Source organism: Leptonotus elevatus, chromosome 10 (assembly GCF_054856555.1).
Source record: "Leptonotus elevatus isolate MCC_2025b chromosome 10, RoL_Lele_1.0, whole genome shotgun sequence".
Taxonomy (NCBI): Eukaryota; Metazoa; Chordata; class Actinopteri; order Syngnathiformes; family Syngnathidae; genus Leptonotus; species Leptonotus elevatus.
In genome coordinates, this window is record NC_141248.1 from 19254319 (window position 1) to 19276752 (window position 22434).

Here is a 22434-nt window from a genome sequence, read left to right on the forward strand (position 1 = left end):
TGCATAAAAATTTAAATTTTTTGGCCCCAATCATTTCCTCAGCATTCCAGGGAAAGAACCCTCTCAATATATTTCACACCAAATGATAATTGCTGATAATTTCAGGAGAGAGATGATATGATCAGGTCTTTACTTCCTTTGACTTGATGGGAGGGAAAATGCTCAAATTTAAGGGTTTACCGCATACAACAAGATTAGCCATTGTAAATTTTTAACATGTTTCCGTTTGTCGATCCGCAATCCTAACACACTCTACAGCACAGGATAATCGCTCAGGATAATCTTTCAGACGTGAGAATCAGGAATTTTCTGACTTTGCTCAGAAAGTAGGGAAACATGCTTAAATTCATTGTGATTGGTGGAATCTATGCACCCCACATGAGTGTCATTGTTCCATTTCATGCCACGATCATGGGGTCTGTAGCTAGGCAGAAGTGACCTGACCATTTTCCATGCAGATCGGGAACAAAAAAAAATCACTCTTAACGTAACACGCCCTATACCACGGGACAAGAGACATTTGATAATCGGACCGTTGCTGAAAAATGTATCAGTGTATGATTGTCGCCCCAACCGTTTTCTGACCACTCCAGGGCAGAAAAATCCCCACTTAACCGACAACACACCACAGGATAATCACTTTGGATAATCTTGTAGCGAGCCTCGATTATTAGGCCTTTGAATGTTTTCCAATGGATGCAAAATCCTTATTAACAAACCCGACATGACAGGATAATCGCTCAGGATAAGACATTTGCTAACTGATCGGAAAGGGCGAACTGCTCAAATTTGGCCCGATTCGGAGTTAGTATTTCTTTCCCAATAACTGTGATGAAAACAAACCACGAGCCAGCTCTGCCATGCAGACTGCAGAGTGATTTGGTCATGTTGAAGCTGCTGTGTGTTTAGCGGGCAGGCACAGGAAGGAAGTGGATGTTTCAAATGAGGAGCATAATCACAGTCACTGCCTGACAGGGCGCATTTAGGATTACATTGTACAATTTGATCCCCCCCCCTTTCCCTTTACTCCTCTTCCACTTCTTTAACGTATTAGCGACTATCTGCTCTACACAGCGGGCGCTCAAGCATACGATCCAAATAAAATAATAAAAAATCACCACAACTCTCTTTTAAAGCGAGTTCAGTCATCTGCTTTTCTTCCTCCCACCGCCTAACCGGCTATTAGCATGGGCACAATGGCTCGACTGTGCGTGCACGACAAAACAAATTATTGTTGCAAGAAAAGGTAAATGGAGAATACAAAAAAAATTACAAAAAAAAAGCCCGCTGCGTGAGTGACTGGAACAATGTGGGGAATAACAAAGGGAGCGCTGATGGTGCAGTCACGCAGACAAACCGGCATTATTCGCAGAATTGTTAGGATCCTGTCACCCACAAATAACTGCGCTTTAAACAAACGGAGGGGTGTTAAATCCTCGGCCTGTTCCTGTGAGCGTAGTAGCCCTTTTGTGCACATTTCATACATATGCCTGATTTTTTTTTTTTTTTTTTTTTTCCTCTTCTAGTATACATTTAACTCGCAGTGTTTGGCTGCTTTGTTGGTGTCACTGGGCTCTTAAGTGCCCCCCTCCTCCTTCCGAGGCTGAGAGTCCATGAGGCTGTGTATCAGAGGCTGGCACAGCTGGTGCCAGCAGGACGCTAACATCTGTGCCCTTGTGTTCTTGGTTGTCATTGTTTGCCGCGAGGCTGGCGGCGAGCGGAGGGGACGGCTCGCCGGTAGTGTCAATGAACTCGTGTTTTGGCAGAAACCATCGTCGTATGTTCGTCCACTCTTTCACTGGCTGACTTTTATTTATAAATCGGTTCTTGGACTTTTGTTTACATATTTGTGTTCACAAGAGTAGAAAGATGAGCTGATATGATCTGCGTTAGATTTAGGACCAGAGAGTCAGAACTGAACTGGGCAAAAAATGTAAAAGCCTTTTTGTCCAGTTCAGTTATGACTCTCAGTCTATCTGGAACAGTGGTTCTAAACCTTGTTGGAGGTCCTTAACCCCACCAGTTTCCTATGCACATTTACAGAACCCTTCCTTACCGAAAAATAAAAATGTTTTTTTTCAAAATCAAGACATCTGTAAAAGGTTTACTAGTGAACAAAATGAACAGGGAGAGTAACCTTTTCATCTCATCACCAATTAGCATGAGCTAAGTTTCATCTTATTCACAAATCTGTTTAAAACAGTGGGGGAAATAACTTTTTACAACATGGCCCTGGTTGATCTCTTATACTCTGCTGCCACCTGATGGCCGTTTTTGTAATAACTACCATTGCTTCAAGCATTCTCTTCAGTTCCGAGGCTGAATCAAAGTCTTCTTGTATGCTTAGCATAAAAAAAATCATAAACACGTATAAATATGTCTTTGGGAGCATGGTAATATTTAAAATAGAACGTATTTATATGTTTGGGGGACCAATGATTAATAAATAAGCAATATTGATATTGATCTTTTCTCATCGTGAACAAACCATTACCTGTCATTTGGCAGGGAATGGTCAAGCATTTGACAAAAAAACATGACTAGCGCAAATGAGGATTTTAGCCTTCAAACTCTACAATTGCAAGTTTTTTGAAATGTCAGGCGTAACAAAAATGTTAGTTGCCAGACATAATTTACATTTCAACAATTAAATTGATTAAAGAAAATACATATGGTGAGAATTTGGTCATAGAGGCTCCACTGGATCATTAAGTACTGGCTAATGAATTGATTTTTCTGTTGCTTGGATTAATGACACCGCTGGACTCTTTTGCCGGTGAAATGGATAGCGTGCTGCCGTTTATAGCAGGCTAGCAATTATGTATCGCTAAATTACTCAGAGACAAACCCAACCACTTGCCACCACACAATCCTTTGATCTTCTCTCTGCAACTATTTGCGAAATCCACTTCATTCATCCTCCGCAACCGCAGGTTCCACTGGATTTTTTTTTTTAACCTAAACATTTTGGGTAATATCTACTTTATAGTACCGCAAACCAGTTTTTACAAATATTTCAGGGTATTTTTTTCCCTCCAAAATCTTAACTTGACAGCCATTTATTTTAAGGGCAGTGATGTAAAATGTCCAACACAGCTTCAAATTCCTCACTCTTTATTTTGTCCTTTCCTGACTTATAAAAGCAATTCAATGTGCTGCGACTATCAGTTTCACAGTTTTCACCCTCAGAATTTCCCAGCGACTTCTGATTCCGAAGATAAGACACAATTGTTAGTTGTTTCTCTCACAGTTTCTCTGCCCTTGCAGAGTTGGTGAAGGTTTCCCCTCCCCCGTGTGTGTCTCATCTTCCCACCATATGTTTCTGATGAGCCATTGTAGAACATGATCCCTGAACTCTTTTATGTCCAACCTTTAACAAATCTATCACATTTGTGCCTCCATGTTCTGAATTAAAGTCCCATTCCAACCTTTTCCAGTCGGGATGAGTAATACTCTTGCTGGCAGCCGCCCAGAGTAAAAAAAAAAGAAAAAAAAAAGAAAAAGAAAAAAGACGGCGACGTCTGGATACGTCGATGTTCCGCGATTGGTCCACCTTCAGCCGTGTGTGACTGACAGGAAGTGAAGTGATTGGGGTGGGGGTGTTGTGGGGGCCGGTATCTTTGGATCGGTGCGCTGATTAAAGCGCTTGCGTTTTGTAAACTCCCGCCGTTCGGCGCCCTGCGCCAGCGTCCGGACCCTGCTGGTCTGAATTAGAGCTCGGGCCACATTAGGTTGATTTACAGCTTCCTCCCGCTGTTTAGATTGGAAGGAGGGGGATCTGGAGTGGTTGCCCCCGTCTCCTTTTCATTGATTCCTCACCCCAATTCCTCCCTTCACCTGACTCACCTCATCTGCACATTGATCCCTTCCCTCCCCAACTACTGTTTTTCATTTTTCCTCCTCCCCGCAAGCAATCCCGTCCCCTTTCCATCCCGCTTTTGCTCAAGCGTCCGCCTGACTTGACGCGGTCTCTCCACACCGTTTTCCCACCGACTGCACCTTCCCCCCCCCCCCCCCCCCCATGCCTTCTCTCCGCATCTCTTCCCCCTCAGATACATCTTTTGTGAAAACGAAAACAACCAGCAGCCTGCCAAAATATTTCTATAGCCCGCTTGCTGACAATGCAGCGACAGGGAGACAAAGCAAAAAGATGCGCAGGCATATTTGTAGCGGCAGCAGAGAGATGGAAAGCGCTCTCTCTCTCTCACTCTCTCATTTTTGCTTTCTCTCCGTGGCCTTGGTGCAGTCATTTACAAGCCCTCTTTCAATGCATCATGTCCATCTAAAAGCTCCCCCCCACCAAAAAAAATACTGGTCCTACATGGCACCATACATGGGCGTATATTTGTTTAAGGCCCTCTTCTCTAACCCTCCCCTCGGCGCCCTCGGTGATGAGATGAAACTAATGGCAACCTTAATGTGTTTTTGTAGGCCCTCGCATCCGATTGGCCAGCGTGAGGACAGACACAGCAATGTAGACACTCTGTGTTTGTTGAACTCCTCCATCTATCCATTCTCTATACTGCTTATTGTCGTTCAGCTGGGCTGAAGCAATCCGAGCAGAATTTTAGTGCAACCCTTATAGACAAATGAGTCTTCAATGAACCTAATATGCATGTTTTTGAGCGTGCCGATGCCACACAGTCCTGAGCTCAGATTCGAACACAGAACCTCTTAACTGTAAGTCACATGTTAAAACGCGATTAATTATTAAATCACAAGTACACCTCACATTGTGGTGACACATGTTCTGATTAGTTTTTCTCCTAGCCATCAATAGTTTATGTGATCGATCCTGTTTTGATTGAACTGGTCGAGTGGCGGAAAAGATAGCAAACCCCGCACCACGCCGCGTGCTCTCTTGCTTTGCTTAATTTCACATTGGATGTGTGCACAGGGACAATCCTATTTGCATGCACTTTTAAAAGTCAGTGTTCCAAAATATGTCTCCATTAAGTCATGTTAAATAGCGCAAAAATCCAAAAGCGAGACTCGAACCCGGTCCCTCTGGTTCGAAGACGAGTGTTTATCTGACTGAGCGATTTGGTCAGTGATTGTTTCAATGTTGTCTACATGTTTTCTGGCGGTCTACAACCTCACTGCCTTTTACCAACCTCAACCATTAGTGTCCCACGTAAAGACGTAACGTGTACTGTACAGCCTCACTGAAAGCGTCATCCTAACCCCAACCATTAGTCCGCGACGGCAAATTGAATAAAAATGAACACTAAGCTCGTTAATGGAATGTTAGTTCAGTAAGTTGGACTTAAGCCTCCCCACCAGACGATCCGGATTCGAGAGTCACTTTTTTTGCTATTTAACACGGCTGGTAGAGGTCGCTAAACTACAATACGTGACGCTCTTCTATTGTGGTGCGTGGTAAAACGACCAATATGGTCGTCATTGTTGGAGGACTTGTTGATTATGCAAGCGCTTGCCACTGTTAGTGAAAACTGTTTGCCATAAGTAAAACGGTTTGTGAATGTTTGCAACCTTTTACAAACTTTGACGAAAGCCTCAATTCGTTTTGTTCGCAAGCATTCACCGTTCAGCGAGATACTTTACTATCAGCTATAAACACCCAAAAAACTAACTAGTCCCGCTAAACCAAATTTTCCAAAGGCAAAAGGTTATTGTGTGTGGAGGCTGACGTTGGTTCACTAATCCAAGTGTTTTGGAGTCATTGTTTGCACTATATTTATGGTGCGTCAGTTGTTTATGGAAATGTGTTATTTAGAATTGGGATCAGTCCTCTACTGTGTACTTTGTTACTATAAGGGGAGCAATAAAATCCATATGGCCAAAAATGATTGCTTACCAAGTCTTTTCATATACTGTGCATGAAAGCATGACTGTAAGTTGCCACATCTGCTTAATGTAGCAGTAATTAAAGACAAATAAGTGATCCGTCAAAGCCAACGAGCCACTAAAACATAAATTCATCATTCACGACCAGATGTTTCCTTTTTGTACCTGCGTTTTACTTGGAGGGCAACACATTAACTTGAAAGTGAAAGAAATATGCAAATGCACTCCTTTCAACTCAGCAATCCATAATGTTCCCGCTTTGATGCCGCGAGCCGGATGGTAACTCCGAACTCGTGAGGCTGGTTGGCTGCGCTAAACACGCCACACGTAGTGCATGCTTAAACCACATGCAGCCCTTTTTTTGGCTGCAAAGACGCTACAGCGGCAGCCAATCAATAAAACCTTGTTACACTAATTGCAAGATCATAATCTCCGATTCCTACTTCAGCTGAATATCCAAACAGTCACTCCATTAGCGGAATTATTCCCCCATGCAGTTCATCCGACTCGCTCAGCCTCCTCCCTTCCATTTGCTACCCCCCCCCCCCCCCCCTTATGACATATTCCTCTCAAACGGCGCTCTTGTTAAACGGATTCATAAGTCAGGGAAGAAGACATCAAAGCGAAGAATCGTCAAGGTAAAGTGCTGATGAAGTTTCTTTTCCAGTTCGCCCGCGATGCCATGAGAACGCAACCTTTGAATGTGCCTGTTGTTCCGTTCACAATCAGCAAGTGAATTCCCTCAGTCGAAGGTCTTGCAAGGAGGAGAGAAGAGGCACTCCAAATTCATTGCTCATATTAAACCGTCAACTATGAGGTTTTTATGTTTGAGGAATTGCGGGATGGTATTTTCCTGCGTGTCTGGAGACATTGAATGGTCACTGGGCAAGACAAAGAATGGGATCCATGAATCTGTGTCACAGCCATGACCGTGAGAGGGAATGAACTTGAGGAAAACTCCTACATAGAATACACGGAACCATCCAATTTTTGCTTTCAACTTTGGTATTACCAAAATGCTAGGGTCGGACCCAACCCGGTTGTTTTTTATCAATATTTAAAAAAATATTTGGAAAAATAATTTTTGGGTTTATTTCTTTATGTTATTAATTAATTTATTTCATTAATTTATTTATTTCTTTATTTTTTGCATTCATGATGCACTTCACGCAGATTTTCACAATTTGTCGGCCGGGCTGCTCACTATCTCCCGCAAGTCAATTAGCCAATTATTTAATGAGATTAAGTAATTTAAAAAAAATGCATAATAAATATATGATTAAAACATAAACATTTTCTGAAGAAGAATAGGTGAAATTAATGTCAAATATGGCCCATATATGCCTTTCCCCCCTTTTGATATAGAGTAAGCGTCAACGTAGATAAAACCAATGAACAAAACAAAGGCGTGGCCACATTCACGCAGTGGGGTACAGCTTTGAACATCCTGTGCGAACGCGCGCATTCGCACCCACACTTTCTACACAGTGCGCACGCCGAGCTGCTGACCCAAATGCATTTCAATGCAATGAGGTGTGAAGGAGAAAGAGAGGAACGAGCGAGAAAAAGGAGCAAATGAGGGGGAGACAAAGAACTGGAAGAAGATAAAGCAGCGAACACAGGAAAGTGAGCTTTAGGCGCTACGATTTTGGTTTTGGCTTCGTTTTTTTAAGCCACAGCATGTCGGGAATACGCTGTTGCTGTGCATGCGATAGTGTTTTTCTGGAGAATTAAGCGAGTTTATAGAAATATCCTCATAGCTCTGTCATTTATTTGTATGCTAACTTGCACGGCATGGGCATACCAGTACTTTATGTGTTTATTTTTTTTTAATTCAGTTTGCAATGGAGCTAATGAAGAAAATGAGAACAAGGCAATAAGAAGTTGAAGGGGACATATTATGGAAAATTGGCTTTTTAATAGCTTGTATACAAATAGTTGGATCTCCGGAGTGCCTGCCCACTCATCAAGTGTGAAATTGCACAACAAAGTCAATCTTTTGTGAGCTACCGTTCCCAAAAATGTTCCTGTGAGAAAGCTGTTTGGAATTTTGACACATGTGACAAAGCAGTGCAACTACGGCAGCAATTTTAAGCAGGGGAAAAAAAAATTACAACGAACCATATTACAGATCACATGGTAAGATTAATGCTGTAGTCAGACATAACGCCAGTTGGGAGCTTCTGTGCAATTTGTATATAAAGTATAGTTTGCACGGATGGGCGGGAATATGTGCGGGGCGGTGCAGATGAAGTCGTAGCCAAAATAGCACAACCACCAGCAATCAGATTGACCAGCCGTGTTCAACCTTTTTTCTTCTTCTAAAACTGACACCAGTATTCTGTTTGGATTTATTTATTTACTGTAGCGCGAGCACAGAATAATCAGCAAAACATCAACAGCATGCATCTAGCATGTACACAATTACGAACCCATGTCACATATTGTACTTGGTAGTTAAATTATTCAACACAAACAAAGCACCTTCCCCATGAGTCTCATCAATAGTATTAGCTAGCATGCTAGCCTAAAAAAACACGTTAGCATGATGTGACATCAACACTCGGCCAAACAAATGCACACTAGCAAGTAGCTTACACGTCATGGATTGTTCGCAATTTGCGCCTCTCCGACTCGAGCTGTCAGCTGGAAGGAGAGGCCAGAACTTGGCCAAATAGCAAACAGAGCGAGGCACATGTCAAATATGAGGTCATTGGGAGTAAACAGGGGATAACACAGACGGCGAAGCAAAATCGTCAGTTTTCACGCCATTTGCCACTCGCTCGGTGCACTCCCACCTTTCTGCCCCTGTCAATCATCCGCGCCGCATTTGCAAGGTTTTTATCTGTTCGCCAGTAAGACGGCAAAAAAAAACGCAGAGTGCACATCAGCACATCTTGTAATCACTCGGTGGCAAGTGCTGTAAGATGCTGACTTCCAAATGGATGATAAAAGCGGAGGATCTAAAGAGTTCTTTGACAGCCAGGGAAATGTGTCGGATAAAATCACTCTCTGACATCCGTCTATTTATTACCAGAGATCTCCAAATTGACTTTATAAATCATACGCAAAGAAAAAATAAAGCCGCACCATCAACTCTCGTCTCATTCCGGGCTCGGAGCCACGCTTTTAATAAAGTGGCGCATTAAGAAATTAAACACCCCAAAAAAAGCCGTAAATTCAAGAGAAACGCACAACTAGTGTAGGCCGTGAGTCGGCCGCGGTAATTACAATTGACAGAGACAAATTCCCAACTCCCCCGTGGATGTCAGATGGGCTTATTTCCCAAACTCCGACAAATCTGCCTGTCCAAACACAACCATATGCTCACCCAGTTGTTCGGGACCAGCTGTGCTGCTGCACAGATTCTAGCCAGGCAAGGTTGCCATGCACATAATTCCCACTTCACCCCCCCCCCAACCCCACCCCCACCCCCCCTTTCTAACTGCCACTGCAATAAGGCCCGAATCACTCAAAAGTGAAGCCCATGACTACACAATTCAAATAAAGTCAATGTGAACGTCAGAGGTAGCCCTGAAACATGGTTGCCGCTTATGTTTTTTTTTTTTTTGGCCATTTAAATAGACTGAAACAATTTTGGGAGAAATTGCACGTGAATGCCGAATGACAAGACGAGACGTGCGGGGGAACTCACCTGGCCAGGTGGGAGGAACTCATGGCTGTTTTCATTCATGTACATGTTGTCACCATCAAACTGCGAAGAAGAGAGCAAACAATTAGACAAGCGGGAGGCTGAAGCATCCCAACAGGGAGCTGCAAACAGCTCTCCAGTCAGTCGGCGGAGAAACAATGGCGACACAGCAGCCTAATGACTACAAGTCGTCGGCTTACGGACCTCGGCGCTCTGGTGCGCGGCACTAATTACAGTTCATTAGAGACACGCGTAATTAGGCCTTGTCAAAGCTTGTGTAACTCACACTTTCCTCGCAGCGTGCCTCAAGCTTCAAACTGTGTGTGTGTGTGTGTGTCTGTGTGTGTGTGTGTGCGCGCGCCAATTACAAAGTGACAAAGGCCTAACGGAGTGATAAGCTGTCAAATAGCATTTCACTCCTCTTGCAGTGTTTTCTCACTTCAGGTTCATTTCTTAGTACAAGAGTTGCAGTTAATCAAAAATGAGTTTCACATGACAGCATTTCTATAAAAAAAAAAAAAGAATGACAGACTTCTCGTATTGAATTTTTATGGTCACAAAAATTTGGATTTTATTCTTATGACTTTTCTCGGAAAAACACAATTTGAGTCTTGTAAGACTTATTTATAATACAGATTTTTCGTCACATGATAATGCTCATTTTGTTTTTCTTAAAATACAATATTTTTCTTAGATGACATTGTAATGGGAAAAATAGAGGTGTTTTTTAATTTTATTATTTATTTATTTAATTTTTTTTTTTTTAATATGATTTTATTCTTATGAGATTATTTTCCCAGAGAAAGTTACATTTATCTTGTAATATTATGGATGAAAAAATATATATATGTCATTTTATTCTTGTGGCTATATTACACTTGATCTAAATATTAAATAAAATAAAAATATTCTTGTGAGAGTGCACTTTTTGCATAAAAAAATATGGATTAAAAAAATATTATTTTATTCTTTTGGCATTCTGGCTATTCTAAAAAAAATCGGATTGATTCTAGTAAAATTTCAAATTTTCAAATAAATAATTAACCTCATAACATTATAATACAAAAATTACACTTGACATAAATTTTAATTTAAAAAAACATCCTTGAAGATTGCACTTTTTCTTTTAGTATGACATTTATTATAAAAATGTATATCTTATTCTGTGTGCCCAAAAAATCTCAAAACAATGAACATAAAATAGATATAATATTTTATTACAAAAAATAGCAAGTTTGTGCTGCAAATTGATGATATTATTTATTTATGCCGCATCTGTATTCAGTTCACTGCTTAAGAAGTGCAGCCCACTTTTTTTCATGAAACATGAACCTAACCCTATGACCAAAACATGTATGTATTGTTTTCAGTACAGATTAGTTTATTGCTTGTTTTTGTGAAAACATATATGGTAAGAGGACCTTGAAAAAAAATTGCATATTAAATAATGGCGATACTGAGAGGGAATTTTTTTTTTTCTTCATGTATCTGGTTGGCTAAACAGACCAATCATATATTTATAGTTATAACGCCACCTTTTTCTTCAACATGGCTTGGCAGCTTGAAGAGAGATTTTTATTTCAGTTGGAGGTGGCGTCAAAGTCGTCGTGTTGGGCGACATAACAGTAGTAGCTGTATTTCATCTCAGCTCTTACAAGCCATCGCGGGCGTTGCGCTTTGTTTCCTCAAAAATGGAGGCTGCCAAAAGTGTGACACAGACACACGGACGGACATCTGGTCCGATGTCTGCGTTGTGTTGGTGCGTCTGTCTTTCAAGCTGCGGGCCTCTGGCTGCGACCTCGCCGTTAATCGCGCAACAGCCAAATAAACCGCAGGCTCCGTCGCCACTTTCGTCTTCGCTCCGTTGCCACAGCACACCCACTTAAACATTCACCCGCGTCCCACGCGCTGGTTTTTCATTTAGCTCCGGGGTACACTTCGGTCTTCTTGGGAAGACCTAAAAGCTCGCTTGTGTTTGTACGGGAGATGTGAATCAGCAACATTGGCCTCTTGTCATCCGCACGGCAAAGTGCAAAACTGTTTCAGGCTTGCTTGCACATTTTTTGGGGCTTGACGGCGAGTTAGGAAAGGTTTGGAGCATCTTGTGAGAAAGGGCTATGCTTTGAAAGGTTTGAATGAGACAAGTAAATATGGCTTTAGAAATGGGATCATATGTACTAGGGGTGTTAGAAAAAAAATCGATTCGGCAATATTACAGCGCGCAATTCTCAAATCGATTCGATATGCGATTTTTAAACATCTTTTTTTTTTAATGGGAATATTCAACAAAACGTCTTACTTAGGGTTAGGATTCACACATTAAGCATGGAAGAATGTTATATTAATGGAACATTAAGCCTTAATATTTTATTTCAGTGCTGTTCAAACGTGAAACAGACTGCAACCTGTTTGTTAAATGCAGTGGCTCACTTATAAGCCTGAATTTTCAGATAAATAAATACATTTTCATAAAATTCTTACAGTGTACATGTTCAAGTTTACTGATTAGTATTTTCTAAATTTGAGTTAAAAAAAATATCGCAATAATCCATTTTTAGATTCGCATCGGGATTAATCGGTATCGAATTGTGACCTATGAATCGTGATACGAATCGAATCGCCAGGTACTAGGCAATTTACACCCCTAATATTTAACATTATGATCAAATTCGATTTTAAATTTTTTTTGAACTGTGACATGTTTTTTCGTAACCCATTCAAGATTTTGGGACTCGTTGGTTAATGTCAAAATGAATATCTATACGGTTAATGTCAAAATGGATATAAATGAATATATATGTTTTTATACATAAGGCAGTGAGCGCCACAAACAAGCATCCGAGTTTCTTGCCACATTATTCAAATAAAATACCCAATTCCATTTCCATGTTATGATTGGCCCTGTGATGGAAGCGTTCCTTGAACAGCGAATGGTTTCATTCCGAGAGCGCCGTTAGCTGGCATCGGGAACAATCATCGCATTCTGCATCGGGTGTGCGAGGGGCAAAAAAAAAAGGAAATCGCCTCCTTTGTCGCTCTCGAAAAACGACTTCACACGGCGTCCTTAACGCGCGGCCACGGAGCCGGCGGCGTCTGTGAGTGGCCCATTTTCACACCTGCGAACTGGCGCTCGATGAGCAATGGAGAACGGAGGAAAAAAGCAGCAGATAATTATACAGCCCGGCAAAGAGCAAAGCGGAGTCACCGAGGGCAGAATAACACACAATATCTACATTGAGGGCTCCAAAAAAAATGTGCCTGCCTCTCTGTGGTCACAAAGCGGTCATTTGGGCTAAGTGGGCTGTAATTATGTTACAGTACGAATACAGTCGGGATCTCTACGTGGAATGAAAGCTGCGCATACTCGCAGGTTAGTCGTGTTTACCCACTGCTAAATTGAGTTTAATAGTCTGACGTCAATGTGGCCAATGACTTATTCTCTTATTTCCACTTAAAGCTCCAAATAGCTTAGTTGATCATTAACACTGAAAACAAAAAAAGACTTGGCCAAGACATGTCATCATATACAGATTCAATAAGGGAGAGCTCAACAGCTTCACTGCGGGAAAAAAAGTAAGAATTTTACAGGGGGGACTTTTTTCTAGGGCCCGACTGATATGCATTTTTTTTTTAGGTTTATGCAGATACCGATTTTTGGCAGAAAAAATCTACCCATTATTTTAAAATATGTGTTATCTCCCCTGCGAGTATGTGTTTCCACAGTATATGTGTGTGTGGACATTCGTTATTTCAAGGAAAAACACTCCCGAAGTCGATGCTAACTTCCTGCTAGCATTTGAATGGGCTCCTCCTTTTGCTTTTAGCATTAGCCCTAGGCTAGCGATGTTTTAAAAACGAAACATGCTTTGTATTTAAATTTACAATGGATTTACTTCTTAAAGTCGTGCGTTTAGTTTTCCAGTTAACTCCAACTGAGGTGTCATTAAACAGCCTAAAGGACGCTTGGGGACAACAGAATAACCAGAATAACATACGCTACACTTGCTAGTTGCTAATGCTACTTCGGTTTTCTTCGATAACTTTTTAAGGGGAAAATAATCGGCCATTTGGCCCCAATTGGCCGATTGTTTTGGCAATAAAGAAATAAATTTGTAATCCTACAAGAATAAAATCCTATTATTTATAAAAAAAAAAAGATGTAATATTACGAGGGGAACAAAACACAGTTCTTGAGAGGATTTTTTTTATTTTTTATAAAATGTATTGCAAGAGAATTTGTTTTTTCATTTAAAATGTAGTATGACAAAATTCATATTATGAGATTAAAGTATTATTTTTTTGTAAAAAGTCATTAAAAAATTTAGTGTATTCATTTTCGTAATATTCTAACAGTTCATCGCAATGCTGTTTTTTTTTTTTTTTAAACTTCAAGGTATTCAAAACTCTTCACACTGACTCCTTTCACCTACTGATGACGCAGCATCAGGATCAAATGGGGGTTCAGTATTTCGCTGAAGGACACTTCGACATGGTCACAAAGACAGGGGATCGAACCCACACCCTCTGGGGTTGGGAGACGATCACACTACCACTGATCCATGCCAACCCCAATATGTAATATTTTCACTTTATTCTCATAAGATTATGACTTCTTCTTCCTCCATTTACACTCTGGGCTACTTTTTACTTGTCATATTCTAACTTTTAGCCATCACAAAATGACTCCTCAATCCCAGACTAAATTGTATCGATTACTGAGTGACCTCAATTATTGACGCTAGCGAAGCAATGTGTGTATATCTAAAAAAAAAAACTGAAGCGTATCAACATTTTCTCCAGTAGTCCCAACGCACTCCCTGTGAACCTGTTGACACATGGCAAAGAGCGAATGGCACACCTCGTCGTTACATTTTATGTTTTGCTTTCCCGTGCTTGGAGGTCATCAATCACAGCGTTCAACACAATGGAGGGGAAGAAAACAGACACGCAGAGAAGGATGGATGACTGGATTGATGCTGTGGACGGATGGATGGAGGTGAAATGCTCCAGTGAAGACATTTTAATTTGGAGCAGTGTAAATACATATGATGGTCAAATAACAAAATGGCCGATGTGATATACATAGTGGCGCATTTGTACAATAGTAGAGAAATCACCCACAAAATGTTAACACTAAAAGTGTTAAGAATTTTTCTTTGGCAATTGCTGAGCTGAAGTTGAACCAGTCAAACACGGTTTAACGGTTGCAAAACAAACAACAACACAGGAAATCATAATTGTCATTTCAAAGCAGATTTGTGCAATCATTTCAATTAAACCCAGAGACCACCTCCCTCCCTCCCAAATGCAGTACCTCCACTATTTGACGATACAATGCAAAGGGACAGCAGTCCAAATACCTGTGTCAGGACTGTGGTCATGAGAGCATTCACAGTAACTGGCTGCGCGCGCGCACACACAAAATGCATGCATAACCAAACAGAGAGAGCGAGAGTAATGGGGGGATGGTGCACTGCACAGTAGATATGGATTGCCTTTGTGAATATATCCACTGCTGCATTTCACCTCTGTGTGTGTGTGCGTGTGTACCTTATGTGCATGTTCAATGTGATATATTCTCTGCAAACACCGCCGCACTGTTTGTGTAATAGGACCTGACCAATAATACACAACGCTGATCCCTGCCAGATGAAGATAACATTTCCTATGATTTCTATTTTTTTTTTTCCCCGAGCCAAAACCACACCCACAGGTCCAACGGAGCACATACAAATATGGTCTTTATCAGTTTTCAATCAGAAACCCCCCGTGCATTTATATAAATAATATTAAAAATGTAAATAAGTAATGGGAAAGAATAAACAACTTCCTTCAGACAATAAAATAAATGGAAATTAAAAACAAATAGCTACAAAAAGTACAAATAGTTTCACGTGACAAAAAAAAAGAAAAAGAAAGGGAGGGAATAAATAATATACAAAAAAATATTTGTTTTATTACAAAAATAAAAACTTAAAATAATTGAAACAAAAATATGCCAATTATTGTCAAAAAAAGTTCAACAAAGAGTGATTTGCATAAAAAAAACAACTGACTATCACTCAAGAAAATATGACAATTAAAACAGATAAAATGATAATAATAATAATAAAATGATAACATTAAATACTGTACAACAAAATAAATGGGCCTTAGAGTCCAACACCCCCAAAGAAAAGTGCCAAATATAGTAAACAAAAAAGGCGGAATTTAAAAATGAACTCACCTCTGCTATAATAAACAAATAAAATTCATTAACTAATGCGAACAAATAAGTTAATAAAATGGTGACAAAATGATAAGGAACAAATTTGAAAAATGCCTATAAAATAAAACAAAACAAGGTTCAGATTTTTGTCTATAGTGATCAAATATATTTTTTTAAAACTACAATTAATAAAATTGCCGTTAAATATGTGACATGAGAAGTAAAGGTATAAAAAAAATAAGCAAGCAAACAGGAAATCAAACAATAAATGGAAGACATGAGCTCCATTTGTAATGGACTTGTCAGCTGTGAGCTGAGAGGAGAAATGAAAAGAAGGCAAGCGAGTGAACGACTCCCCGGAGAAGACGCTTCACCCCCCCCCCCCCTTCCCCCCCTTGCTTATGATGGACTTAATTGCCTCTATCAGTGTTAAGATGTAACATTCGTCTTAGCTTTATTGCCGGGCTTTATGGTCTTGTCCATCACGCCGAGGGGGCTTTCAAGAGGTAGCAAATGACGCCTTGACATAATGAGGCAGGTTACAGACCCATGCTGGGGCGGGGGATTATATTTAGAGAATCACGAGGCTAGGCAACATTATTTTGATGGAAGATTTGATGCTTTCTGACTCTTTCAACTAAAAGGCATATGCATGTCCCCCCCCCCCCCAACCACTCTCTCCCCCCCAACCTGGGACCCCCCCAGGTGTCGTGTTTCACATTGTCGCACAATCGCACCATTGTGCTGCTGTTAACACAATGAAAACAAAGCTAGCGCATTGCTTATAATAAGTTATGACCCCTCCCACCACCCTCAGACAACCTCATTTATATACATAATGCCTTAGGAAAGACAGATTAAGTTTATACAGAAGCGTTGAACTGGAAGTCATTCTTTTTTCTTTTTTTTTCTCTTAGCGCTCAGTATTGTTCATTCGGTAATTTCACCGATTTGACATGTCATCATCATTGCTCTTTTTTTTTAATTTAATAATTTTTTATTATTATTTTGTATGTGTATGTGTGTGCGTGCGTGCGTGTGAGTGTGTGTGTATTCATTAGTTCACCAAAAACCTATTAAAAAATCCCATATCGTTCACCTAAACCGAACACCGCCGTCAGGAGACCCGAGGAAGGACCAAAGAACTGGAAGTCATTCTAATGTATCGGCAAAATTCTTGTGTCTTGGTAAAATTGTTTGAATGGTTTGATAGTCGTTCAAACGTGGTACAATGTAGGCTAAATGCTAAATGCATTCAAACGACTTTACCAAGACATTTAAACAACTTTATCAAAATTTTAACAAAACGTAACCAAAACGTTCAAACAAGTTTACCGATACGTTCAAACGACTTTGCCGTACATTCGAGTGATGAAGCCTGGTCAAAACGCCACATTGGCGGTTCCATGCTTTCCTAACTTAATGATAACAATCAATGCAAGACACCGCTGACATGCTAACGTTAGCCTCGACAATTGAGGCATTTGAACACGCACAATGGAATATGTTTAGATGAATACGGAAGTGTGGAACTGCTAATGTAGCGTAAACAGATTTGACTAGGCTATGTCGTTAGATCGTGCTGCAAAGTCATTCGAACGTATAAGCAAAATTGTTGTCTCTTGATAAAATTGTTCGAATGTTTTTATAGTCATTTAAACATGTTGGTACAATGTAGGCTAAATGCTAAAACATTTTTTTTTTAATCCACATAATACCATGGGGTATTGACTTGCGCATGCGCAAATGTAGCATTACCCTATAGCAGTATGGGAAAATATCCCTCTGCCGTTAAATGCTATGTTTTAGCATTTAGCCTACATTTCATTCAAAAATGTTCGAATGACTTTACCAAGATGTTTTAACAATTTTAACAAAACTTACCAATACGCTTCCGTGCTTTCCTAGCTTAATGTTAACAATCAATGCAAGACACCGCTGACATGCTAACGTTAGCCTCGACAATCGAGCTATGGAACCTTTCGATAACGCTTGCTAACCATTAGCTAGTCTTGCTACTAAGGTAAGCAATGTATTATGTGAAAAACAATGGTATGCTACTACTCACCAAAATGCTAACATTACGTTACAAACGAAAGCATAGCCAGTAAACTGCGGACGGCCACTACTTGAATATCTGCATTCATTTGCTTTCTTTCTTTTTCATAATCAGTGAATTTGTAACATAACCGTCAATGTTCACAATTCCAGTGAAGCTCCGCCAATGCCATTCCTTTTGCTCACTTTCATCCTGAAGACAAATTATTTTACTTCACTAAACCTTGAGAAAGAGAGAGGGAAAAATATAAGAAATATGACTCTTCTCTTATTCTGCTTTGGTTTCATCGTGACTTGATTGCACTTTGATCTGCACACAGTCGAACAAAAAGTGATGCGGGGGCTCCGGGTGAATTAGTAGACTTCACTGGGGAAGAGAGAAAAGGGCGGGAGGGGGAATGGGGGGGAGCTTTGTCGACATTCTCCATTGGGGGCCTTTACAGGTTCCCATTGTGCGCCCGGTGTGATGATATATGCAAGTGTATTGGATGGATTTAATGAAACATGGGCTCAAGTCGTCACGTGAACGCAAGATGGAGAAATTAAATTGATAAGTCACAGTCACGCGTTCGAGCTCGGCGCTCCATTCTTCATGTGCGGTTTCCACAAACCTGGGATCACTTTTTATTTGCTTGTCGATTGTCAGAATGAAATGCTGAATGTTGTTTTACTGATTGTACAGCTGGCGCACCGTTTTCTTGGCCGCGCGTAAACTGTAATAAATTCACGTCTGCTGCGTTATTTGTCATTCATTTACATTTTCAGCACAGAAGTCTTTGGCTAGCATTGAATTTGCCTTTGAAGAAATAGTAATTGCTAATAAAAGTATTTTTCAGGTCACATCTCTTCATTTGCATTGCCTTTATGTTTGTGTACCGGTATAGGTAACAAAATGGCCGCTCCCCCACTGTACAATGACCTCCAAGCTCATTTTAGTGCCATCTCAACGCTAACAACGCATGTGAAGTATAGTTTGGACAAACTACATTGAGAGAGAAAGCCGGAAAGAAAAAGAAGGGGCAAACATGCCAGATGGCTAGCTCAGCTACAAGCTAGCGAGCCAACGATATGTCACTCTTCCTAGCTAACGTTTGCTCACTGGACAACTTACTTGGCCCGCAAGATGACAAATTGCTCTGTGTCTTATTTGACAGAAAACATGGTAAGCATGGTCAACATGCCCAACCCAGACGACAAAGATTTGCTGGATCCGACGATGACATTCGCTTCTGTTGAGGTAGGTCGAGGATTATTCAGCCACTTAGACTATACATTTTTTTCATGCTTCTTTTCGGATATGAAACTGACACTTGTACACTTTTCCATGTTTTTTTTCTGGCCATTGTTTTACACTATTAACTATCAGCTGCTAGAAAACTACAGTTGCTTGTTTATTTTGTGGGGGTGAGCATCATTATTTTTGTTCTATGTTGTGATGTGATAATGTATTATTATTTAAACGGAGCTAGACAAAAACACCACAATAAATCGCTAAATAAAACAATCCAAAATGATTTTTTGGGGGGCAAAAAAAATTATGTACTTCTTTATATATTTGATATTATTTTCTTATTTTACCAACTTTAAAACCAAACCAATATTTGAATAGAAGAAACTTGTTTCTATTTAAAAATATTTGTCATTATTTGTAATTTGTTTTGTTTTGTTACAAAATCATTTACAAAAAATATTTCGCATTCGTCTAGTGGATAAAAAGAAACCAAATATTACCTCTTACAGAAACAACAATAGAAAAAAGAATACTGAGAATTCGAAGATGCATGCTTTTCTGAAAGAAAGAATAGCTTGAGGGATCTTTTTTTTTTCCTCTTCCACCGAGCATTTTTTAAACGATAATGCAACAAAAAAGGTGATACACAGAAACATTATTTATTAAAATATATTATTTGTCCAAAATTATTTTTTTTGCATGTAGTCATTTTATTTACTTGTATTATTTTATGAAATATATTTAAATCATTAAATATATTTGCATTTTTGTATTGTTAAAAATAAATCATTTTCACTGGAAAGCAGCATACATGAACACCCCCCCCCCCCTCACCACCACCACCCCCTACCTCCTAAAAACAATCCAATAGTCAAATGATATATTTCCCACGGCAAACACACGGAAGACCTGCTCCTTCACGCTCTTTTCCCCTCGCACATCCGCCTTATAACCAGCTGGAAAAGAAAAAAACCCGAGAGCCATGGCCTGAAGTCGACACAGTCAGTTAGCCCCGGCACTCGGAGGGCCACACGCTGGGCCCCCGACACTGAACAAGTGCCTGGTGACCTCACAGCACCAGCTGGGCCTTGAAGACTTATTTAAACGGCCAATTCTCTGCGGCGGTATCATCGGCCATGCTGCAAATAGGACCCTGCAAGAAACTGCATGGATGACGCCAATGAGCATAAAGGATGGAAAAGGGGGGTGGGGGTGGTGGGGGGCTGGTGGGGGGCAGAAAGTAACATCATACACACACATTCCCTGCCATATCAATGTAGTTGGCTCTCTCTGAAATTCAAATGGCAAGAAGCGAGGGAGGGAGGGATGGAGGGGGTGCGGCGGTGGGGGAGAAAAAGAGCCAAAGATGATGAAAAAGGAGAAAGAAACCTCTGGCTTAGAAGGGGAGGGGCCTACCCCAGAAAAAGAAAAGCCGCCATCTATGTATTAGTGCTCTGTAAATATTACATGAGCTCTGCATTCGCTCACTTGTTTGGCATTACTTCCACTGGATGGCTATATTATTTTAGAAACCATGCCTTGTTTATGGAAAGGCCTGACCTACTTCCACTTTCTCTCTTTCTCTCTCAGTAGCGCTTTCTCTTCCTCTCCAATCTGCGAAAATCTGCGCCGCTCGTCCCCGCTGAACAATTACAAGGCAGCGAGACTCAAATGGAGATGTTTGTAGAAAACAACATGTGTATAATTACGCTTTAATGAGCTCTTGTCAGGGCCGGCGTGCGCAATTAGATTGGTAATAGAATATTCCGGCTGGATGCGAGCGTGGCAGTGCCGGAGACGACGTCAAATGTGTCCTCAGTGTCTGAATGTATTCTGTTGACACAACTGGATGGAGCATTTAGAGTTTAAAAACACTTGCACAGACATCATTGTCTTTAACACCGTTGTGTGCACACGTATAAAAACGTATGTATGGTTTCAGGCAATCCAGGATTGCTGTTGTGATGAAAATGTATGCGTCTCATTCAATTTCAAAATCCCCTCTGGCACCATTTTGATCAGTCGCCACGAAATTGAATGGACATGTCCATCGCAATAGGATGGAAAAGTCGAAAGGACTTGACATGAAATTAAACTTGAAGTCTGCGATTTTGTGTGAATTCAACAGCTTTTACTTTTGATAGGACTTTGACTACAACCACACGTGAAACAACGCCGTACATTAAAATATATATGTAAAAGAAATGAAAGTAATAATAAATCCAACCAATTCATCAGCTATCTGATTCAATTGTCCGATTTTAAAATCTGCAAAAAATAATAAAAAAAGTACAAGTTATTTATTTATTTTTAACTAGAGAAGATACATGCTTGACTTTTTGGCTATATTTCCCCCCAAAGTTGGTTGAAATGGACATTTACATTCGTTTGACATTGTTTAACTTTTGGGGCGTCATTTCCCCCTCAATATTGTTGATGTTTGATTTTTTTTGGTGCACATTTTTCCACAAAATGTTGGTTGTTGTGACATTTGTTTGACATTTGACTGGGTTTAAAAAAATTGAATAATTGATATCGAATCGAGTTTCCCTTGTGAGCCTGATATTGATTCATAAAACCGTGAATCGATTAGTTTAATATCTCTTTTCCCCATAAATTCATAAGAAAATTGAATTTTAGAGGACAATACTCTTTGTATCTTACCGTTTTCTTGAAATTTACTATTCACATTTAATTCAAAGTATTTTCTTACATTTATGAAAGACCTGACTTATTATTAAGACAATGCAGAATAATTTTTATTTATACTTGCAGTTAATGAATTAGAAATATGAAGATAGTTTCCATCTTCCTTGATATTTAAGAAGAATTGATGTTCCATAATTAATATCGGACTGAAGTGCAGTAAATCAAAAATAAAAATCGAATCGAAGTCTTGTGAATCTAAATCCAATTGAGTAAATTAGAATTGATACCCAGCCCTATATTTGACACATATTTTCCCCGGAATTATTTATATTTTTTTAAATATATTTTCCAGTCATAGTGGCAAAGTTAATATTTAAGGTGTAGAAAAGAGAATTTTGCGAGTACACCAAAAGCCTGATTTTGCAACCTTTTTTTGTATTGGTACTCCGGAAAAAGCATTTAATTACAATTCCATGCTTTTTGACAATCATCCTTGGCCTGAAATGAGCTGTCAATCACTGACCATCCAGCTTCAGTGCCACTGAGCACCCCCAAATCCAAGCTTGTCACGGAGGACACGCATGCATCACGCAGAGGAAATAAATATCCTGTCATCCCGTCGTTTCAGCTTTGATGTATCACAATTATATCTTTTTTTTTTTAGAGGGGGGGGGGTTGTCTTGTTTTTGCTTTGTTTGTTTATACAGTTGACTGCCTGAAATAGTCCATTCTTAGCACAATTAAAGCGGTGCATCACTCAACCAGGCTGACCAAGTAAAATTGAGGCACATCCTATTATAATCTGGCATACACTAATTAAAACAACCC

At 40.0% G+C, this 22434-nt stretch overlaps 1 protein-coding gene and 1 long non-coding RNA gene across 4 annotated transcripts in view; one reads left to right on the top strand and one right to left on the bottom strand.

Moving 5' to 3' along the window:
* The window catches only part of LOC147167499 (uncharacterized), a 50621-nt gene extending 31576 nt beyond the window's left edge, over positions 1–19045 (top strand). The window contains exon 5 of the long non-coding RNA XR_015096243.1: positions 18881–19045. This is a non-coding gene — a long non-coding RNA (uncharacterized LOC147167499). The remainder of the gene's footprint in view (positions 1–18880) is intronic.
* Positions 1–22434, bottom strand: part of tox2 (TOX high mobility group box family member 2) — a 94040-nt gene that overhangs the window by 43140 nt on the left and 28466 nt on the right. For all 3 annotated transcript variants that reach the window (XM_086086340.1, XM_086086338.1, XM_086086339.1), the window contains exon 3: positions 9464–9523. In XM_086086340.1, coding sequence (XP_085942466.1) covers positions 9464–9523 — 60 coding nt within the window. The remainder of the gene's footprint in view (positions 1–9463; positions 9524–22434) is intronic.